General features: G+C 41.5%; 1 protein-coding gene across 6 annotated transcripts in view; it reads left to right on the top strand.

Moving 5' to 3' along the window:
* The window catches only part of TEAD4 (TEA domain transcription factor 4), a 269,267-nt gene that overhangs the window by 89,823 nt on the left and 159,599 nt on the right, over nucleotides 1-19,845 (top strand). For all 6 annotated transcript variants that reach the window (XM_029599977.1, XM_029599972.1, XM_029599976.1 and 3 more), the window contains one exon: nucleotides 960-1,211. In XM_029599977.1, coding sequence (XP_029455837.1) covers nucleotides 1,205-1,211 — 7 coding nt within the window. In that variant the 5' untranslated portion in view covers nucleotides 960-1,204. The remainder of the gene's footprint in view (nucleotides 1-959; nucleotides 1,212-19,845) is intronic.

The following is a 19,845-nucleotide window of genomic DNA, read 5'->3' on the forward strand; positions in this document are numbered from 1 at the left end:
TATTGTTACCTGTTTTATTGTTCAATTGTTCTATGTAAAGCCCCCTACTCTTTTTGGGCATTTAAAAGTTGTATGTAAACCGGATTGATTTGTAGTTCCTACAAGAACTTCGGTCTATAAAAATTAAAAATAAATAAATAAATAAATGTCATTTGGGAGTAATTCTTTTAAATTATTATGTGGCCAGGGAGCTCAGAAGGGCATTAGACATGTCATGGGGAAGCCAAACTGTGCTAGAGCAAGTCTTGCAATTGTTCATAGTAAGGATACATTGAGTGGAATAGAATGGGTAAATGTGAATCAGTTATTTGCTCTTTCAAATAATACAAAAACTAGGGGACACTCCATGAAGGTAGTAAGTAGCACATTTAAAACAAAGCAGAGACAATTCTTTTTCACTCAAAGCACAATTAAGCTCTGAAATGCATTGCCAGAAGATGTAGTAAAGAGAGTTAGCAAAGCTGGGTTTAAAAAAGGCTTGCTGGAAAAGTCCATATTAACCAGATGGACTTGGGAAAAACCACTACTTATCCCTGGGTGTTAGCAGCATGGGATCTGTCTACTGTTTGGGGTCCTGCCAGATACTTGTGACCTGGATTGGCCACTGTTGGAAACAGGATACAAGCATTGATGGATCCTTGGTCTGACCCAGTTTGGCATGTTCTTATATTCTTATGAATACCCTGTATGTTTTATGCTTCTCGGTTCTGAAATTAACCTGTCATTCTTTCCATGTTGAAAAAATAAGTCTGTTCCCTTTAGCTGGCTCAGCCTAAGAAGCAGGAGAAATAGCTGCACTTACCATGACTTGTCATATCCTGTTTTCCTTTCTCTTTCCTTCTTCCCTTTTCGCTCTGCCCTACAGCTCTGTTTCATTCTATCCCTGACTTTTTTTTTTGTTTGTTTCCAGTATACAGGAGGCACCCACACTGATGTTACCTTTTTTTTCTCCTCCTCAGGTTTTGCAACAGCTTCTCCAAGCAGAGTCTTGGAGTTCTGAGCCGGCATCATTACCTCAAACGAGTGGAGTTCTCCCACCTCCCCAGAGGGGAGCAACGACACGGGCAGCGAAGCCTTGGACAAACCGATTGACAATGATGCAGAGGGGGTGTGGAGTCCTGACATCGAGCAGAGTTTTCAGGAAGCGCTGGCCATCTATCCCCCATGTGGGAGACGAAAAATCATCCTCTCGGATGAAGGGAAGATGTACGGTAAGGATGACGAGGTTTGCAACTTGGTGAAACCTTTTTTGTATTTGTGAAATTCTCTGATCACCTTTGATAGCGATAATAGAACGTTCCTTGCAGTCAGCTGCAGTGGAATGGGAGTCACAGATAAAACCAGATACGGGGGCTTCAGAACATTCAGCCAGTTGCACAGTTTGGCTCTGTTGAATATCCCAACATGTTTTCCAGTAGTAAGGGCATAATTTAGAGACTCTTAAGATGGGAAGGATAAGGGGGGGGGGAGGGGAGACAAAGTTGAGAAAAAGGACTGCTTCTTTCCTATCTCTGAAACAATGGGGCTGGAAAAATAAAAATGAGGGGCGCTTCAAAGAGACACTGGATGAAAATGGAGAAGAGAGTGTCATAGCGAAGTGCTCTGTACAAAGCCTTGTGTTCTTTGCATGGAGCACTAGGAGAGGAGAGAAAAAGCAAGGAGGTCAAAAGAATCCTGTGTGCATGACCTCATGTAAAGCAGGGCTGTAGTGTATTTTTGGATTGTCCCCCCGCACATACTCTTCCTCTTCCAGGATGAGACAGTAAGAACGAGCTGGCTCAGAGACCTGACGTTCAGTGTTGTGTCTGCGGAATGCCTCTGCCGGGCTGCCCGGCACCTGTTCAGGGTGCTAAGAGTTAGTCCGTGCCATTTGCAGAGGATCTCCTAGCAAGCTTTGCTTGCTGATTTATCCCCCCTTCTTTACTGATTTAGCTCTGGGGCCTCTGCCAAGAAAGACGTGCACAGAGCTTGTCAATCTGATAGACCTGACAGGAGAGAGAAAAGCACATAGAAAGAATGGGTGAGTCTCCGTGGACAGCGATGTGGCATGGCCTGAACTGTTACATCTTATGATAGGCTGAAGTAGGCAGTCTTTGCAGAAATTTCTGCAAAAGTGAAAAGCTTTGTTTTCATTGTTTTTCACCTGTGTTGCAAATATTTTTGACATCTTTATTCTAGACATCTGAACGTTGGGGGAGGGAAGAGCTAATTGCAAGAATGACAAAGTCAAGAAAAGGTTTAAAGTTTGGCAGATGCCAATGACTTTCAAACCCAATGCTTGGAAAAGTCAAGACTTGTATAGCATGGATTCTGCATAAAAGAAATCTCGTGTCTGCGTTTAGTGATCCAACACATTTTTCATGAGGAGGAATAATATAGCAATCTCTATTATCATACTTTTGGATTTATCATTGCACTTATCCACTGCTAGGTTCTGTTATGAGCTTCATTGTGATCATCTCCTTTTTGGCACCATTGACTCTGATGCAGATATTATTATAATAATCACTTTGGATATTTATAGTGTCTTGTATAAGAGCAGCACAACGGGGTGCTTTACAATCACAGCCATGACAACATTAATATTTTTACTTGGTGATAGCACTGTTGGATAAACAAGGAAGTTCAGTAAATAATGTGTTCCAGATAATGCTGAGAATTGATAGCCGAGTTGCAGAGTTGTTTTGAACCCGGGAGTTCTGACCTCTGCCTGTAACTACCACACCACACTCTAGTTGCCATGCATTATACAGTACCTACCCAGCATGATACTTCTTAGTTCAAACCGTTTGACGCTGTTGTGGGATTAAGGCCAACACACTAATCAGGCTGGCAGCCTTTTCCTTGTTTATATCCTTGTTCTGCTTCTTAATGGGTAAACATGAAACAGTTGTTTACTCTTTCAAAAAAACAAAGGCTAGCACATTTAAAACAAATAGGAGAGAATATTTTTTTTCACGCAATGCACAATTTATGCTCTGGAATTTATTGCTAGCGGATGTGATAAAGGCAGTTAATGTAGCTGGGTTTAAAAAAGGGTTGGACAAGATCCTGGAGGAAAAGTCCATAAATAGTTATTAACTAAATAGGCTTGGGAAAAGCCACTGCTAATCCTTGGGCTTAAGCAGCTAGGAATCTGTTTACTATTTGGACTCCGGCCAGGTACTTGTGACTTGGATTGGCCACAGTTGGAAACAGGATACTGGGTTTGATGGACCCTGATCTGATCCTGTATGGCAGTTCTCAAGTTCTCTTAAATAAAACCTGTTACTATTTCAAATCCCTTCATTTCCCTTTTCTTTTTGATGTATGTTGGACTGTAACACTTTTCCCTTAGAGTAGTGTACCCTCTTTTCCACTCTGTAATCAGTTCTTTCTCTCTTACTCCATCTGTCCTTCTCTCCTTTGGCTGTCTTTTTGATTCTTACACTCACATACCTTTTTTTCTTTGGAACCTTTTCTGTAACACTTCACCCCTGTAGAACTCCTCCTTTTATCTGGCACTTGAGACATGCACACATTCATAACTTTTCTTCTCCAAGCTCGTATTCTTGCCCCTTTCTAATACCTGCTCCTTCTCCCCCCCCCGTAGTTTTCCTCTTCAATATTCAGCTAAATCTTAGCCGGAAGACGACTTATTTGGCTAAACGTTAGCTAGATAAGTAAGAGGGATATTCAAAACTTGCCATTTAGCCGGATAATTTGTGAATTATCCCAGCCAAATGGCTATGAATATTCCTCTCTAGGATTACAAACTTGCTAACCAGGGAGGCCAGAAGCCTGAAACTCTAGGAGCTTGCTCCATCAGGCAAAGCCCAAGGGCAGAACCTGCAAGCTAGAAATCCTGCTGCACCAGTCCAGAAGGTTCTGTCAGTTGATGGAGACAGAGAATACTGGCAGTTTCCTGTGCTGCACCTCACTATACAGCAGTGATGGGGGTCGCTGGAAAACGGCGTGTTACGGTGGAATAAACCCCCGTGTCTAGCAGGAAGAGAAGGAAATCATTTTATGCAAACGGTATTTTACCAAATGAAGCAGAGCTGGTGATGATAACCTGACAGCAACATTGCTTATACATGTAGGAATTAACAAGGAGCAATCTCTTCTCCCCTTCCTTCAGTTTCCTTGGAGTCACCTCTGCAAATCTAAGTTGTCTGCTTTTGTTTCGGACACAGAACTCTACCATCTAGAGCAGCCTGGGCTAAGGTCACAGTCATCCACACCGTTGCAGCCAAAATATCCCTGCTGTCTAGCCTGTGGCATCAAGGGCTCACGAACAGGCACAGGTGTTGGAGAACTCAAGGGGTAAAGTGGCAGCTCCCTGCAGTGAGGAGTAAGGAGCAAGGTCAAGGCAGGCAGGTCCATAACTGAAACACTAAACATTTCAGACTGGGAACAAAAAAAACAAAGATCATACAACGGGAAGGAAGGTGGAATGGAAATCATTCCTACAGTCATTTATCAAAACAAAGATGGAAAACTAAACATCGTAGCGGTGGCTTCTAAACTTCACCCTTACAGTCCAAGTTAACAGCAATCACAGCAGAACACAAAATGATGCCCAAATCTAAGCTGCCAAGTGGCCAGGGGTTGGCTAGTCCTGGTTATAAATGCACATCCCGATAGTCTAGTATTGGAATTCCTATTTTGTTTATTTTTTTTTCACTTAAAATCAGCACTGCAGATACTACATTGAAGTAGATTGTGTAGGGAAGGGAGCAAGGGAGGAGTGTCAAAACTGCACAACCTGCAGGCACCTGCTGAGAAATACGGCTTGTGACTGTGAAAGACCCCCCTTCTATGCTACTGTCGCTGAGCAGAATGAATGCTTCTGTATGCCACAAAACAACAATGCCCTTCTACTTTTACTGAATCATCAAAGATATCAAATTACTATCTGTCAGGAAGTCCTCAATGAAAGAATGCTGGGCTGCAAACTGAAATTGAAGAAAGACAAACGTAAAAGGATATATAGAATCAACAAAAGGATATTCTAAATAACTTCACCCTGTTGTATAATAATGTAAGGCAAATATTGTTCTAATAAAAATGTACTCTTTGACACCTTTACTCGAATACTATAATTATAATATAGTAATTTTTAAAAATAATTTACGCAGCTAACTTTAGGGCAGCTCTATTTTTATTTATTTATTTAACATCTTATTCCGCAGCTTCCAGAACATTTTGTCCGGTGTGGATCATAAAATCAACATACTTGACAATTTATAAACAATACATTCAACAAATACACATAAACAAACATACTAATTAATAAAATATCAGGCTAAGCTATTAGCCCAATGCCGATAAACCTGAAGGGCAGGTAGCTTCAGTAACTTGGCACCGGAGGAATATAGAGTACGTTTTGGTTAGACCATTGCAATCTATTTATAAGAGAACAAGGATATTCTGATTATAATATCTTGTGCACTGTCACTAATAACTTGAATGAGAAGCCAAGAATTGAACGGATGACAATGCAGTTTTCGCAAAACTGGTGTTAAATGGTCCTTTTTTGTTAAGCCTGTCAACAGGTGAACAGCTGAATGCTGCACAAGTTGTAGTAAATGCATGGGACATTTACTCTCAGGGAGGCCCATGCAAAGACTGCTACAGTAGTCTGCGTGCCCAAAAAAAGGAGCTTGCAGAGAAAGAAACTCGAAAGTTTTCAACATCCTTAGTTTACAAAATGCAGTCTTTGCCAGAGGGTGAATATGTGGACTCTGGGTCAACTGTGATTCCAAGGTGACTCTTAAACTATGAACCTCGGATAAGACTGAAAACAAAGCACCTTCAAAATAAACAAGGCCCAAACTACCAGTTAGGAAACTCTTTACCACCCATAACAATCTGGCATTCTGCACTAACTAGATCATGACTATAATCAAGCAGGTTGAAAAGCAGTTCTCAGGGAACGCCCCAGCTTGTTTAAAGGGGATAAATCTTTGAATGTCTTTGGCATAAAGTATGGTACGCCCAAGGTCTTTAAGGCCAGGCCCAGTGGGGATATGTAAAGATTAAACAGGGCAGGTGTTCTCCAGCGCAGAACCCTGGAGAACACCAGAGGGGAACCCTCTCCAAGATGAGAACAGGTGCCATTGAGTATCCTCTATTACATGGGAGCAAAGAACAGCCAGCTTCATTTAAAAAAATGGCAGCTGCCAGATCTGGGAGCAGAAGGGGGAGGGGGGGGGGTCACTTTTGGACCCCCATTAGACCACTAGGCAAAATTTGGTGAGTCCGGGAGAGGTCGGGAGGGTAAGTTAAGGTGGGCCGACAGGGAAGCAGGCTCATGGGGTGGCATATTTAACAGAGGGGCTGGGATAGGGGCGGGGCCTGTGACCAGAGTTTTATTTTTAAAATGTACTTTTTCGCTGGAGACAGTGCCTCCAAGATCAGTGGGGAAGGAGGAGAGGGTTAGGGAATAGAGGGTCTCTGGAGATTTGAGACTCTGTTTTATTGGTTTTGGTTTTACAAAACCAAGACAATAAAAGAAAGCAAAAATAAAAAGACAAAGCTCTCCAACGAAACGACATGATAAACTAAACAAACATTTTTACTGTGCACAATCCCTACTATTAGGAGAGCCTCATAAGGAGGCAGCTTCCAAATGTTCTTTTTCTAGATGGATTAAGGAGACAATTTGCTGAAGGGTTGCATGTTTTGGAGGGCACGTGTGCACATGCTGCACAGACTCAGGCTTCCTTTTGGGCAACGGCTAAAGCCCCTGCTCCACAGGAAATTAATAAGGTGTCCACTTGGTCTTCCTTGCATTCTTTCACTGTATATGCAAGCCAAGTAAGATGCAGCCTTTGGATCTGGTGTTCTCAGAGCAGCCCTGGTTTCTGCACACTGTACTAGTTTAGACTTGGATACTTCCCAAGTGTCTGGACTGTTCTAGCAGGATGATAAGGAAGGAGAAATCTAGTCGTGCCTGTTAATTTACTTGCCTTGAATCCTGCGAGATTAGTTCATTACTTTCTTAGGAAGTCAGGGCCTGCACTGTTTTTTTCCTTGGGCTTCAGAGAAGTTTTCAGTGTGTTACTAAGAGAGGAGGCCAAGGATTCTTTCTACCTCCCTTTTCTGTTTGTTGTATTTTCTCTCTATTAAGTGAGATCCGAGAATTGTGTTTTTTTTCTTTTTTGAGGATCTCTCCTATTTTGAAGTTTGCAGAGTTAAATGGTAGCTTTAGGAATGGTTTATATCTGCTCCTGTTGCTTTGACACAAGTTTACTGGCAATTACCTGTGCTGTATCTCTCTATATACCAACGATGTTGACACTGGAAAAAGGTATGTCCTCTGTCTCCATCTGCTGGTAGAGCAGAATAAATCCATGTGTCTAGATTGGATGCAAGGAAAGGAAATTACAAGTAAGACTAAATTTCTTCCCATCGTATTTCTGCATCTATTAGAAAATAAATTGTACTTAGAATAGCTTAAAACTTTCAAAACTCATATTCCATTATGGACATTATAGGATTTTTATCAGGGTCCAAAACTTTTAATTGTATTAACTCAAAAATTATCTAAAAATATTACATATTTATTTATTTATTTATTTTGAACTTTTATATACCGACATTCATGTGAAGAATTACATATCATATCGGTTTACAGTGTAACAGAAACATTGCGAAAAGCATTACATCTAACGGGTTACATAGAACTAGGAACACGGGGTAGAACTAAGTTTGCTATTAGAGAAACTGTCAAATGAACAAAAACTAACATGATGCAATAAATGCGAGTACATATATAATAGAACTTATGACTGATAGTACGCTATTAAGAACAGTCCCCTCTAGTCCAGATAGAGAGTTCAAACCAGACAGGAGAGGAGAGCATTCCTGATTTAGAGGGAGGTTCTTCCGGTTAAGGAAACGCCTGACTGAATAGCCAAGTTTTGATTTTTTTTTTTTTTTGAAGGCATGAGTATTCGAGACCTCTTCTTCAGCTATGAATAGATGTCTCTGATGTGACATCTAAAGAAGGGACCTGAGTGGTCTCGAAAGCTCATGTACATTTTTAAATAATTCTTTCGTTGATCAAATGTATTTCTAGAGAAAATTATGTGCTCATATTCTTTACCCTTAGCAACAGATACACAATGGGGTTGATTTAGCAGCACCAATTGCCAAGGTTTCAAGTCTAGCTACTGTCCATTTACCATATTTCATATTCATTCATAATCTTAAAAAATGTTGAAATGGAGAGTATTTGTCATATTTATTTACCTCATGCTTGGATTAGAAATGACTGGGCATTCAGGATCTTAAAACAGTTTGGTAAATTTTAATATCTGCAAAAACTCCAGTTCACTCTTGGCGTAATACGGTCACTAGCACACTGCACTATATATTCTAATTATCACCCTATAAACAAAGTTCTCCGTTCTAACTTTGTCATGCGAGTATTTGGTTTTTTAATCATACTGGTCTCAACAGTATGAAGGCTTATTTGTTAAGGGTAGTAACCGGCACACCAGCAAGTTACCCCCATGCACTCTTTTCTTCATTTCCATTCTTTAGCCTTTAGGGATCCAAAGTGTTTATCCCATTCCCCTTTGAAATCTTTCACCATTTTTGTCTTCATCACCTCCTCCGAAGGGCATTCCAGGCATCCACCACCCTCTCTGTGAAGAAATGTTTCCTGATGTTGGTTCTGAGTCGTACTCCCTGGAGTTTTATTACGTGACCCCTAGTTCTACTGATTTCTTTCCAAAGGAAAAGGTTTGTCGATTGTGCATCATTAAAACCTTTCAGGTCTATGAAGGTCTGTATCATATCTCTCCTGTACCTCCTCTCCTCCAGGATATACATATTTAGGTCCAACCTATCATAAGTCATTTGATGGAGACCCCTAACCATTTTTGTTGCCCTTCTGTGGACCGCCTCTATCCTGTCTCTGTCCCTTTTGAGATACGTTCTCCAGAACAGAACACAGTACTCCAAGTGAGGCCTCACCAAGGATCTGTGCAAGGGGACTATCACTTCCTTTTTCTTACTGGTTATTCCTCTCTCTCTGCAGCCCAGCATTCTTCTGGCTTTAGCTATCACCTTGAAACATTGCTTTGCTGTCTTCAGATTGCTAGACTCTTATCACCCAAGGTCCCTTTCTTGCTCCGTGCAGAACAGCCCTTCACCCTCCAAGATGTACAGCACTTTTGGATTACCACACCCCAGATGCATGACTCTGCATTTCTTGGCATTGAATCCCAGCTGCCATATCTTTGACCACTGTTCAAGCTTCCTTAATTCATGTCTCATTCTCTCTACTCCTTCCGGCGTGTCCACTCTGCAGATCTTAGTATCATCCGCGAAAAGACAAACTTTACTTTCTATCCCTTCTGCAGTGTTGCTCACAAAGATATTGAATATCTAATTTTCATCTTATTTTTCTCCATTTGTCTTATCGCTGCCTCTCATCACACCTCTTCACTTCTCCATATCATCTCCTTTTTTTGCCCCTCCTTTGTCCCTTCATCTCTCATCCTTCCTCCAGTTTCTCTCTTCTTTGACTTTTCCCATCACCCTTTCCTTAACTGCCTGTCTTCCCAATATCCAAATCTTTCTCTTTTGGCTTCCTCTCTGTGTGCTCCCTCCCCCCAACCATTCATGGCCCTAGGTCTCATGGGTGAATTGGGACCTGAACACAGTGGCTGCAGTCAACCAGTTCTGGCATAGCCATGAGCTAAGGCAGCAAACTGCAGTGGATGGCAAAAGTGTGTGTGGGCCTTCACTTTTTTCCACCTTTTGTCCTTCCAGCCACAATAGCTGCCCCTGCTCCTTGGTGTGCCTCCACCTCACCTTGCACTCTCTAAGCATCTGTCACCATCCTATTTCTTTTCTGTCTTTCAGAGCAGCAGGGGACCTTGGGCCCCTACTGTTATTTCCACATGGTGCTGATGGCAAGAGCAGCATCACTTCCTCCATGTGTACTGAGATTATGAGCCAGCAGCTGTTTGCAGTCCCTGCAGTGACCCTACCTTGTGCTGTTTGGGTTTTACCGTTCAAAAGAGAGGGTATACGGTTGGAGGTGGGACAACTGGAGGGGGGGGGGTGTGAACGTGTGTAGAAACTGCCTTCCTTTCCTGTGAAATTTAGTGACATGGTAGAAACGTATGTGCTCAAAGTCTCCCCATGGTGACTCTCCTCTTTCCTGTTGCATGTATTTCTTGTTTAGAGGAGGTGGACAGCGAACAGAGATGATGTAGTATGTGGACCATGAGCATATTCATTTCTGCCATGACCTGCCAAAGCAACAGGAAATGAAGGCATGATTTCCACCGCCTACAGCCCCATAGTTTTGTGTCCTAGTTACTCCAGAAGACCTTGATTGTAGGCAGGAGTGTAGCAGACAGCTCTGGAATCTCCTGAAAGAATTGTACAGCACAGTTTATATGCAGCAAACATTTACTAATGAAGGGGCCTCTTTCTCTTTCAAATAAACGATGACACATTGTTAGGGGGAGAAACTTCATCTGGGGTGTCAGTTTTTGATTTGACTTTGATCAAAAGCAGAGCTGTGAAGCTGAATGTCACCTACTTAAAAATCAGGGTTGCCACCTCATCCAGGTCAACCCAAACAGGCTGCTCCAGTGCTGATTTTGTCTCGTTGCATGCATGGGATTTCTACTTTTCTTAGGGAATCAGAACTACATTGCTATGCATTCATTGCAATGAAACCAGGGCAGGGTCAGCCTATTTGGGTTGACCTGTGGGGTAGATGGCACTCCCTATACAGCCAGACACCTATTAACCCTTATATAAAGATGGTGTTCATTGTCAGAACTTATACAATGCTGGCTTGTTTGAGGTAGTCTAGAATTATCAATGTGTGGAGCTCTCTATCTGATAGTAACAAGTGTTATGTTTGGTATCCTCTGGTAAACTTGACATTCACGGAGTCCAAGTTGATACCATGAGGCTCCATCAGTACCATCACCTCCCCCAGTGCTGACTAAGAGGAGGTGAAATGCTAATAGGGTACTGTACATCATCTATAATATTTAGAATTGTGCAGGTTTAAGCATTGTGGGTTTTTTCCAAAAAGTTTTTATTCTGTGAAGACATGCAAACAAACACAAAACAGTTGTATAGAAACATCATCTTCAAGTTACGACCAATACAGAAATAAAAGAAAATATAACAGTTGCAATCCTAACATTTGCCAATGAGAGAGCTCTCTAGCCTCTTATGGTATTTTCATAGAAACAATTTTAGAACATTTTACCCCAATGAACCTCAGTCACATCCCTGGTCATCTAATCATTCACTCATGCATGCACCCTATCCTTCCATCCATTCATCTCTTTCAGACTCCATTCACTCATCTTTCCATTCTCATGTCCAGTGGAGAAATAGAATAAAATAAAATAAGGATAAAAAAAAGTAAAAGAAATGCATTAAATTCCATGTTCCCCAAGAGCCTCAGCTCCAATCTTTCGAGTACCCAACCAGCACAAGTTGACTCTTCCTCTCCGTTGGTAAGGAGTTGTAGAATTTGTCTCATAAGTCCATGAATCCTAGTTACATCTTGCATTTCACAAACTTGATGTCTAATCATTCGCATTGTATGAATTCAACCATTTTGTTTTGCCACAATGTGAAGTCTGGTACAATAATTTTCATCCATGTGTGTAGTATGCATTTATAGGCTACTTGTATTCCTAGGGATATGAATGACTCATGTTGAGTGACGTCTGCAAGCAGGGCTGGTGCGCCCATTAGGCGAACTTCGGTGATCGCCTAGGGCGCCGAGCCATAGGGGGCGCTGAAGAGCAGCAACGGGGTGCCGAAAGCGGGGCCTACCCCGCTCACAGCAAAGAGAAATAGAGACTTTGTGCATACAGTCGGCGCCGAAACAGGTAGGGGGGGGGGGAGGCAGCGCAAGGGTCGCCTAGTGCACCGGCCCTGTCTGCAAGGCAGGACATATCTCCCAGCATGCACAATCTGCCTTCCCAAGAATACTGAAATCCTAGAATATGACGCCAACTGTTGAAGAACCATTGTCCAAAAAAATATAATTTTGATATACTGGAAAAATTTGTGGTACAAAGTATCCAATTCTAAAGTACACTTGGTACAGCTGACAGAACTATCCAAACCCATATGGTGTAGTTTAACATTGTCCACATAACAATGATGCATTATTTTAAATCGCATTTCTTGCGATCTATCTGTTGGAAAGCCATCTGAACATCTGCAGTGGTGACTTCCCCTTGCAAGATCCCACTCCATTAGCTACTTATACAACACTATATGTGTCTATTTTGATGTACAGTGCTTATACCAATGTGAGATAGAGTTGGCATAGTCTCCCACACCTCTCGCCTCTACCAGTATCTCTTTTCCTGTCTTAAATCTGCGCTTCTGTCCACTTCAGGGAGTTAAGATAATGATGTGTTTGCAGACAAGCAAAAAAAAATGGGATTTAGGAATCTCATACCCTTTCTGCAATTGCGTAAAGGATTTCATTACACCTGTCTCACCAGCATACTGCAGGCCCAAGTCGTACCAAAGTTTTAAATGCCAATTGAGTCACAGGCGGTTAGATGTACCCAAACCCCACCAAGTAGAGAACCATTTCCACGCAACCATATTGAAGATATTCCCGGGAATTCCCATGAGACCACGATCATGTATAAAATAGTTAGGTTTCTCTAGCTCATTCATCAAATCCAGGGGTACAGTATTTTATAGTCCCTTGTATGCCACTCCCAAATAAAATGCATTTAGCATGCAACATTATGTAAATGGAAATTTGGTAAGCTCAGTCCTCCCGATGTTTGGTTTTTTTTGTAATAGTTTAGTGTACCCAATACTCACTTTTTTCCCATCCCATATAAATCCTGCAAAAATGGAGTTAATCCATGTCAAATCCTTCCCTGGAATCCAACAGGGTAACATCTGTAATTTTTTATAAGAGCTTAGGAAGAAATACCATTTTCAAGAGCCCACATCTCCTCATTAACAATAGAGGAAGGTTTTTCCACAGCTTGCACTGAGTTTCCATCTGGTCTATTGTACTGATTATTTTAAGGGAGTACATCTTTTTTACATTTCTAGGGCCTATCACCCCCAGATATATTTGCTGCTCTCCTGCCCATCTAAAAGGAAACATACTATTCCAAGGATTTCAAAATTGATTTTCAATCCTGCAAATGTTAGAAAGTTAGCAAAAACAGATTAAATAGTCTCTATTTCTGAGGGGGCATCTCCTATGAAAAGAAAATGTCATCGGCAAGCATTGACATTTTGGGATCCTAGGATCATACGTATAAAAGAGGCGTGAGAACGCAGCTTAATTGCCAGAGGTTCAACTGCCAGAATAAATAAGATGCAGGACAGGGGACAGCCATGTCTAACTCCATCTCTTAAAGCAAAAGATGTAGATATTTGCCCATTGATCAAAACGTTTGCTGCTGGGTTGTGATACAGAATATGAAACCAGCTCAGGAACTATTGAAGCCATATTGCTCTAATACCCAGAACATATAACTCCAAATCAAGGATTCAAAAGCCTCTTCTGCATCAAAGCTTAAGATCATACCCTCCTTGTGTTCTGCTGCAACTAAGGCTGAGATCAATCTCCTCCTATTCCGTATTCGATGAAAACCTTCAGCAAAATCCGTCTGATCAGACTCTGTCAAATGCTGTACCACCCTACTCGTTCGAGCTGCTAATATCGCAGCAAGCAACTTTATATCTACATTTATTAAGGATATTGGTCTATATGAGCCAACATCTAGCATGTCCCTTCTTTTGTAAGGTTAGACAACTATCAAAGACTGATTCATCTCAGCAGGCAGTGAACCATGTCATATTAGATCATCATAAAAACTGGCCAAGAGAGGCAGAAATGGTAACCTGAGAACTTTATTAAATTCAGAGCACAGATTGTCTAGGCCTGGTGCTTTCCCTAATTTTAGTCTTTGGATTGCACCTTAGACCTCGGTCTCAGATGTATTAGCATTCAGCATGTCTGACCGCAAGTCCATGATATGAGGAAGCTGTAGCCCAGGGAAAAAGTTTATTTGCATGTCCTCGTCTCTATGGGCATATAGATCTGTGAAGAACTGGATAAATCTATCTGTGATAGTAGCAGTGCTATTGCATATTTTTCCAGCCCAGTCTCTAATCCCAGTGCTGAAAGAACTTGGTCCCTTGATTCTTACAGAATTCACCATAATTATGCCCACTTTATTGCCGCATTTATAAAATTTATATTTGTAGTAGCATAAGGATTTTGTCGCCCTTTGAAAGAGTAACTGATTCAGAGCCATTTTGGCATCCTCTAATGTTTTTTTTCTGCTCATTTGAAAGCCCTTTCTTAAGAGTAAGTTTTGCTGTTAACACCAATCTAGTCAATCTTATATTTCAACATTCCTTATTTTATTTTTACTAATGTACACTATAATTGCTCCGCACATAACCATCTTTCCAGCCTCCCACAAAAGGGATGGGGGAATCTGTGATTGTTTATTGAAGTCTACATATTCTTGCCATTGTTTCTGCATGTATGTCTGAAACGCCTCATCATGAAATAGATCAGGGTTCATTCTCCATCCCTGACCCCTGATGGAGCCATCTGCGAGGTCTAATACAACACCAACTGGCGTGTGATCAGAGACTGAAATGATTCCAATTTTTGCCTCCACAGCTGAGGGAACAAGATCTCTGGCATCAGAAAATAGTCCAGACAGGACTATGAATTGTATGTATGTGAGTGAAAGGTAGTCCCTTTCCTCAGGGTGGAGAAAGGACTTTTACTGGATTACAGTCCATTCCAGCATTGCTACAACATTGAAGTCCCCCCCTACTATGAGTCGGTAATCTGGCATTTACAGGAATTTGCCTTCTAAATATTTGAAAAAACATGTGTGAGTATTTGTTGGGGCAATAAGTATTGCAAAAGGCAAACTTCCATCCAAATAGGGTGCCTGCCACTGTGACGAATCAGCCCTCTTCATCATAGTGAGTGACATCTGCAACAAAAGGAAGCTGCTTGTGAAACATTTTAGCCACCTTTGTTTGCTGACTAGAAAAGAAGGAATAAAAACATTGTTCAGCCTATTCAATGTTTAATTTGGCATGCTCTAAATTGTTTAGGTGGGACTCCTACAAATATATAATCTGCGCCTTTAACCTCTGAAATAAAGAAAAAAGTTTCTTGTGTTTGATTGGGGAGCATATTCCATCTATATTTAAAGTAACTACTGTCACTTTATCCAAAGATACAGCTCCCAGGGCTACATCACTTTGGCATTAGCCCTTTTAGCCTATATGCTGTCACACACCCAGCCCCAATGGCCAACAACCCAACCTTTCTGCTCAAGGAAACCCAGGTACCAGTATATCTCTTACAACTCCTATGCAAAATAATCTCCAGCCATTCTGTAACTTCTCCACTGAGCCACCACACATTCATCCAAACAAACACACAAGCAATCCCCCACATACATTCCATCCTTCCCATTCAACAACCCCTGTTTCGCCTCAAGGGACCACATATCCCAGCATCCACACCTCCTCCTGCTGAGGAGTGCTCTTGCAGCATTCCATCGACCTGTTGAACTCAAATGGAAGCACCCAAGAGGGGCGGAGTGCACAGCACACACATATAGAAAATATACAACGAAAAAATGTGCAGCAAACAATTCGTTTTCCGACTGTTTGATTGTTTGACTTATAAAAATGTACCTTTGTGGTGACTGTATTATTAAAAATTGTTGTTAAGAAATATTGATCAGCATATATTGTTTGCCGCACATTTTTTCGTTGTACTCAAATGGAAACCAGAAAAAACATTTCCTTTCTGAGGAAGAAAACAAATACCAAGTGTGAATAGATACATTACCAAGAAAACCAACATAGTGTGAACCCACCTAAAGTTGCCTTCCAAATTAGAGAAAAAAGATAAAAAGAAAATACAGACTCCACAGGGAAAAAACAAAAGCTTCCTGAGTGATATCATAACACAGCTAGCAGACAGACATGTCCCTTCATTACAGAGCTGTTCACTGGGTATAGAAAAAGAAAAACTGAATTTTTCTTGTCAACAATCTTGGATATGCCCATAGCAGGCATGCAGCACAGAGATTGGAAACAGCTGCTCACCAATGTAAAATCCACAGGCTACAGATCTGTCTTCACATAAGAAAAACACCAGCGTAATAAATGGCATAAGTTATTCTCTAGCAACCCCATTCCTATTTGACTTATTGTTCTTATCCAAGAATACTTTTATCACCACCGGCAAGGAAAAGAAATTCTAGCCTTGATGTATGATTTTCAGTTTTGTGGGAAATATTAATGCGAACATCAACCCCCTGCAATATAGTTCAGAGGACCCGGCACCATTGCTTTTTGTGGATTGTTAAAAATCAAGATCTTACCCTTTTTATATTCCAGTGTTCTCAATTTGCAACATGCTCGCAGAAGTTCAACTTTGTGTGCCCAATTTATTATCCTGGCAATGTTGGGCCTTGGCTTGTCTGTGTCCTCTCTCTGATTACCCAACCTGTGCACCCTTTCACAGTAGAGCAGGCCTCCACATGGTTGTAGGCCCAGCTTCTCTGAGATAGCCATGATTCCACGAAGGGAGACAAATCTTCATCCTTTTCCGATTCAGGGATCCCCAGAATGCAGATGTTATTCCTCTGACTTCTATTTTCTAAATCATCGATTTTTTTGCAACCAGAGAGGAAGCCATTTGCTGGAACACAACAAATTGCCTGCTTACTTTGTTCAGCTTAAATTTCCTGCTGGACAACACATTGTTCCACATCATCTAATCTCCGCGAGTGTGAATCAAAGCTCTTTGAGCTCTTTCAAGGCTGACTGCAGCTTATTGAGCCTGTTATCTAGAGCTGTTGAAATGCTCTGTGAAATTTGCTGCAACATATCATCGGATAGCACTGTTACCGGTTTACCTCCATCCCTGCCTGTTGCCATCTTGGGCTCCCCTTACCTTGCCTTTTTCCAGGTTACTCTCAGGGTGGTCATTGCATGGAAGGCTTGCCATTTAACAGCGCAGTGCCTTTCTTTGCATTGCCGTCTTATCCGCACTTGGTTTATTTTAGATCGATGACTGTTTAATCCTTCGGAAAAGGTGATTGAGGTGAAACGCTGCAGGAGAGATTGGTTGGTGCCTGCTCCCCCAATAGAAAGATGAAAGTGAGAAGGAAATAATCTGTTTTGTATTTACACACGGCAGAACAGCCCCCAGGAAAATCCAATAATGCATGTCACTATTTCCCTATCCTCCTCTGGTAGTCAGATGACCTCAGCTAGTAGTTTGGGCTTGGAAAACCAGTCGTGGCTATTTTGGTTAACTCTACTGCTATTTTTTTAAAATACTTTTCACAGAGGGAGCTGCCAAGTTTCCCCAGTTCCAGGAGGGAGATCTGAGGCCAGTCCAAGGTTTTTGACAATCCTATCCTATCCCAATACATTATGGGACTAGCAGCAGTGATTTCAGTGAGTGGAATCAGAAACTACAAATGCCTCACTGCATTGGGATGTAAGTCCTTAGCCAAGATTGGCACTTAATCTCCCCTCTGAAACTGGGTAACTTGGTGGCTCTGTTTTTTTGTTTTTAGTGACCCTTCAACATGGGCCTGTGATATGGTGGATCAGGTCCAGTACTGTAGCAATTCTGGCTAAACGTCAGGTGGCCACAGCTGCTCTGACTGGGTAATAATCCTTTGATTTGCTCTGCATGCTGCACCCTGTCTCCACTCACCTCCAGGCTACATGGAGATAGTTGCTAGGATACTTGATAATTGATATATTTATTAAGCTGAAAGCAAGATGTCTTTTCACTGAAGCATAGATTAAAAAAAAAAAAGAAAAAAAAAGCTAGTTTCTCAAAACAGGTTTTAATAATTGCTTTTAGTATTGTGTGGTGTAGGCAACTAATGACACTTATAAAACATGACCCTTCCAAACCATAACACTTTTATCAGGGTCATTATATGTTTGTTCCTTTAACCATTCAGAAGATCCCCTGATTTCAGAAATGTTTCGATATCTATTTAAAAAAATGTCTTCCTTTGTTCATTCTCTGATATCCTTGGACTGCAGGCCGCCATCTTGGCATTTAGACGACTCTGCCATGGTGCTGTTCCTGAAAGGCCTATTCAGCAAGGTTTCCACAGCAACTCAAATCTCCTGCAGAACATGCTTCTGCATTTGGCCAATTTACTTGTGTTCTGCTTTTAACACTCCAACTCTGAGCAGTAACCAGAAATTGTACCTCACAGGAGGGTGACTATTGTCACTCTCCAGGAATATTAACAGATCATGAGAGAGAGGCTTGTAGCTGGACTCCAGTAGTTGGTGGCACAAGGGCTGTTAGTCTGACCTGGGGGGTAAGATAAAAAATGGGAGACAGAACTGGGCAGATGGAAGGGGTACCTTGCATGATGAAGAATGCTTAAGGTTGAGAAGGGGGAGACTTCTTACATGGTAAGATGCATAGTAAGGATAATCATTTGTTTCCAATATGTATTGAAAGAAAAAAGATTAAATTGTGTTGATTTTCCTTTTCTTTTGTTTGAATACACTGCCACAATTAGAAAAAATAAAAACACCTCCATCTCTAGGCTGGCTTTCTGGAAGCTTCTCAAGGCCTTCTTCTAAGAGAGCTGCTGAGCATGGAACTTCCCTAGGCCCCTTGACCCCTGCCTCCTCTCCCCCTCCAAAAGCTGCTAGGATCCAACCACCCCACCCCATGCCAAAAAAGTATCTGCAGCCAGGGATCACCCTGGCCCTCACCCCTTCCATGGGATTGCTGGTTAGAGAAAAGGCAGGAGGGATGTCAACTCGTCTCCTGCCCCTTGGATGTCTCTTTAAAAAAAAAGATGCCCTGAGACTGAGGCCATAGTGATGTCAAAATGGTACTGGTTTCAGAGAAGCTGGTGTTATTTTCAAGCAATGTCTGAGGGGCAGTAGGTGAGTGGAGAATCCCTCTTGCTCCTTCACTACGACCCCATGGAAGGGCTAAGGTAGGGGCAGGAGTGGTCCCAGCCCTAGCAAATTATTCAGGGGGGGGGACACAAGGTGGGGGGGATGTTGGAAGGACTTGTTCTATGTTTTGGTTTAATTTGTTTTTTAATGTTTATTTTTGTTTGGCAAACAAACTAAACTGAAATAAACATGAAACGAATTGAAACACCAAACTGCCACCTCCTCCGCAAAAAAAGGAAAACAAAAAGAAAACAAAATATAATTTTAGGTGCTATAGACCCCTATTAGATAAAGGTGTTAGATGTGAGGAGTAATTGAAGGTGACTAAGGGAAAGCTTTAAAAATTGGAATATGGCATGGAGGAGAGTGTTTTGATCAGGATATAGTGATTCTGGACAAAATATGGGCAGAGAACAGCATAGCAAGTAGGTTTATTTTATTTATTTATTTAAAAAGTTTTGTATACCGTTGTTCGAAAAACATCACAGTGGTTTACATATAAAACATCATAAAGAAAGCAACAATGGTATATCTCAGAAGAAAATTTACAAAAACGTTTTCAATGTAAAAACAAAATACAATTAATAAAAGGACAGTAAAATAAAACCATAAGGGAAGGGCTGGCTTTTTCATTCTAGCTGTTTTTAGCCTTTCTCAAGGTAGTCTGCATAGGCCTGTTCAAAAAACCAGGTCTTTAAGGCTTTTCAAAAATTTTTAAACTCAGTTTCAAGTCTCAACTCAACAGGCATCATCGTATTCCAGACACTGGGGCCTGCAATGGAGATGATCCTCTCGCGTACTAATGTGAGGTGGACTGTGTTTACTGAGGGAATTTACAATAGTCCTTTGTTCGCTGATCTTAATGTTCTG

This window comes from Rhinatrema bivittatum, chromosome 4, assembly GCF_901001135.1.
Source record: "Rhinatrema bivittatum chromosome 4, aRhiBiv1.1, whole genome shotgun sequence".
Classification (NCBI taxonomy): Eukaryota; Metazoa; Chordata; class Amphibia; order Gymnophiona; family Rhinatrematidae; genus Rhinatrema; species Rhinatrema bivittatum.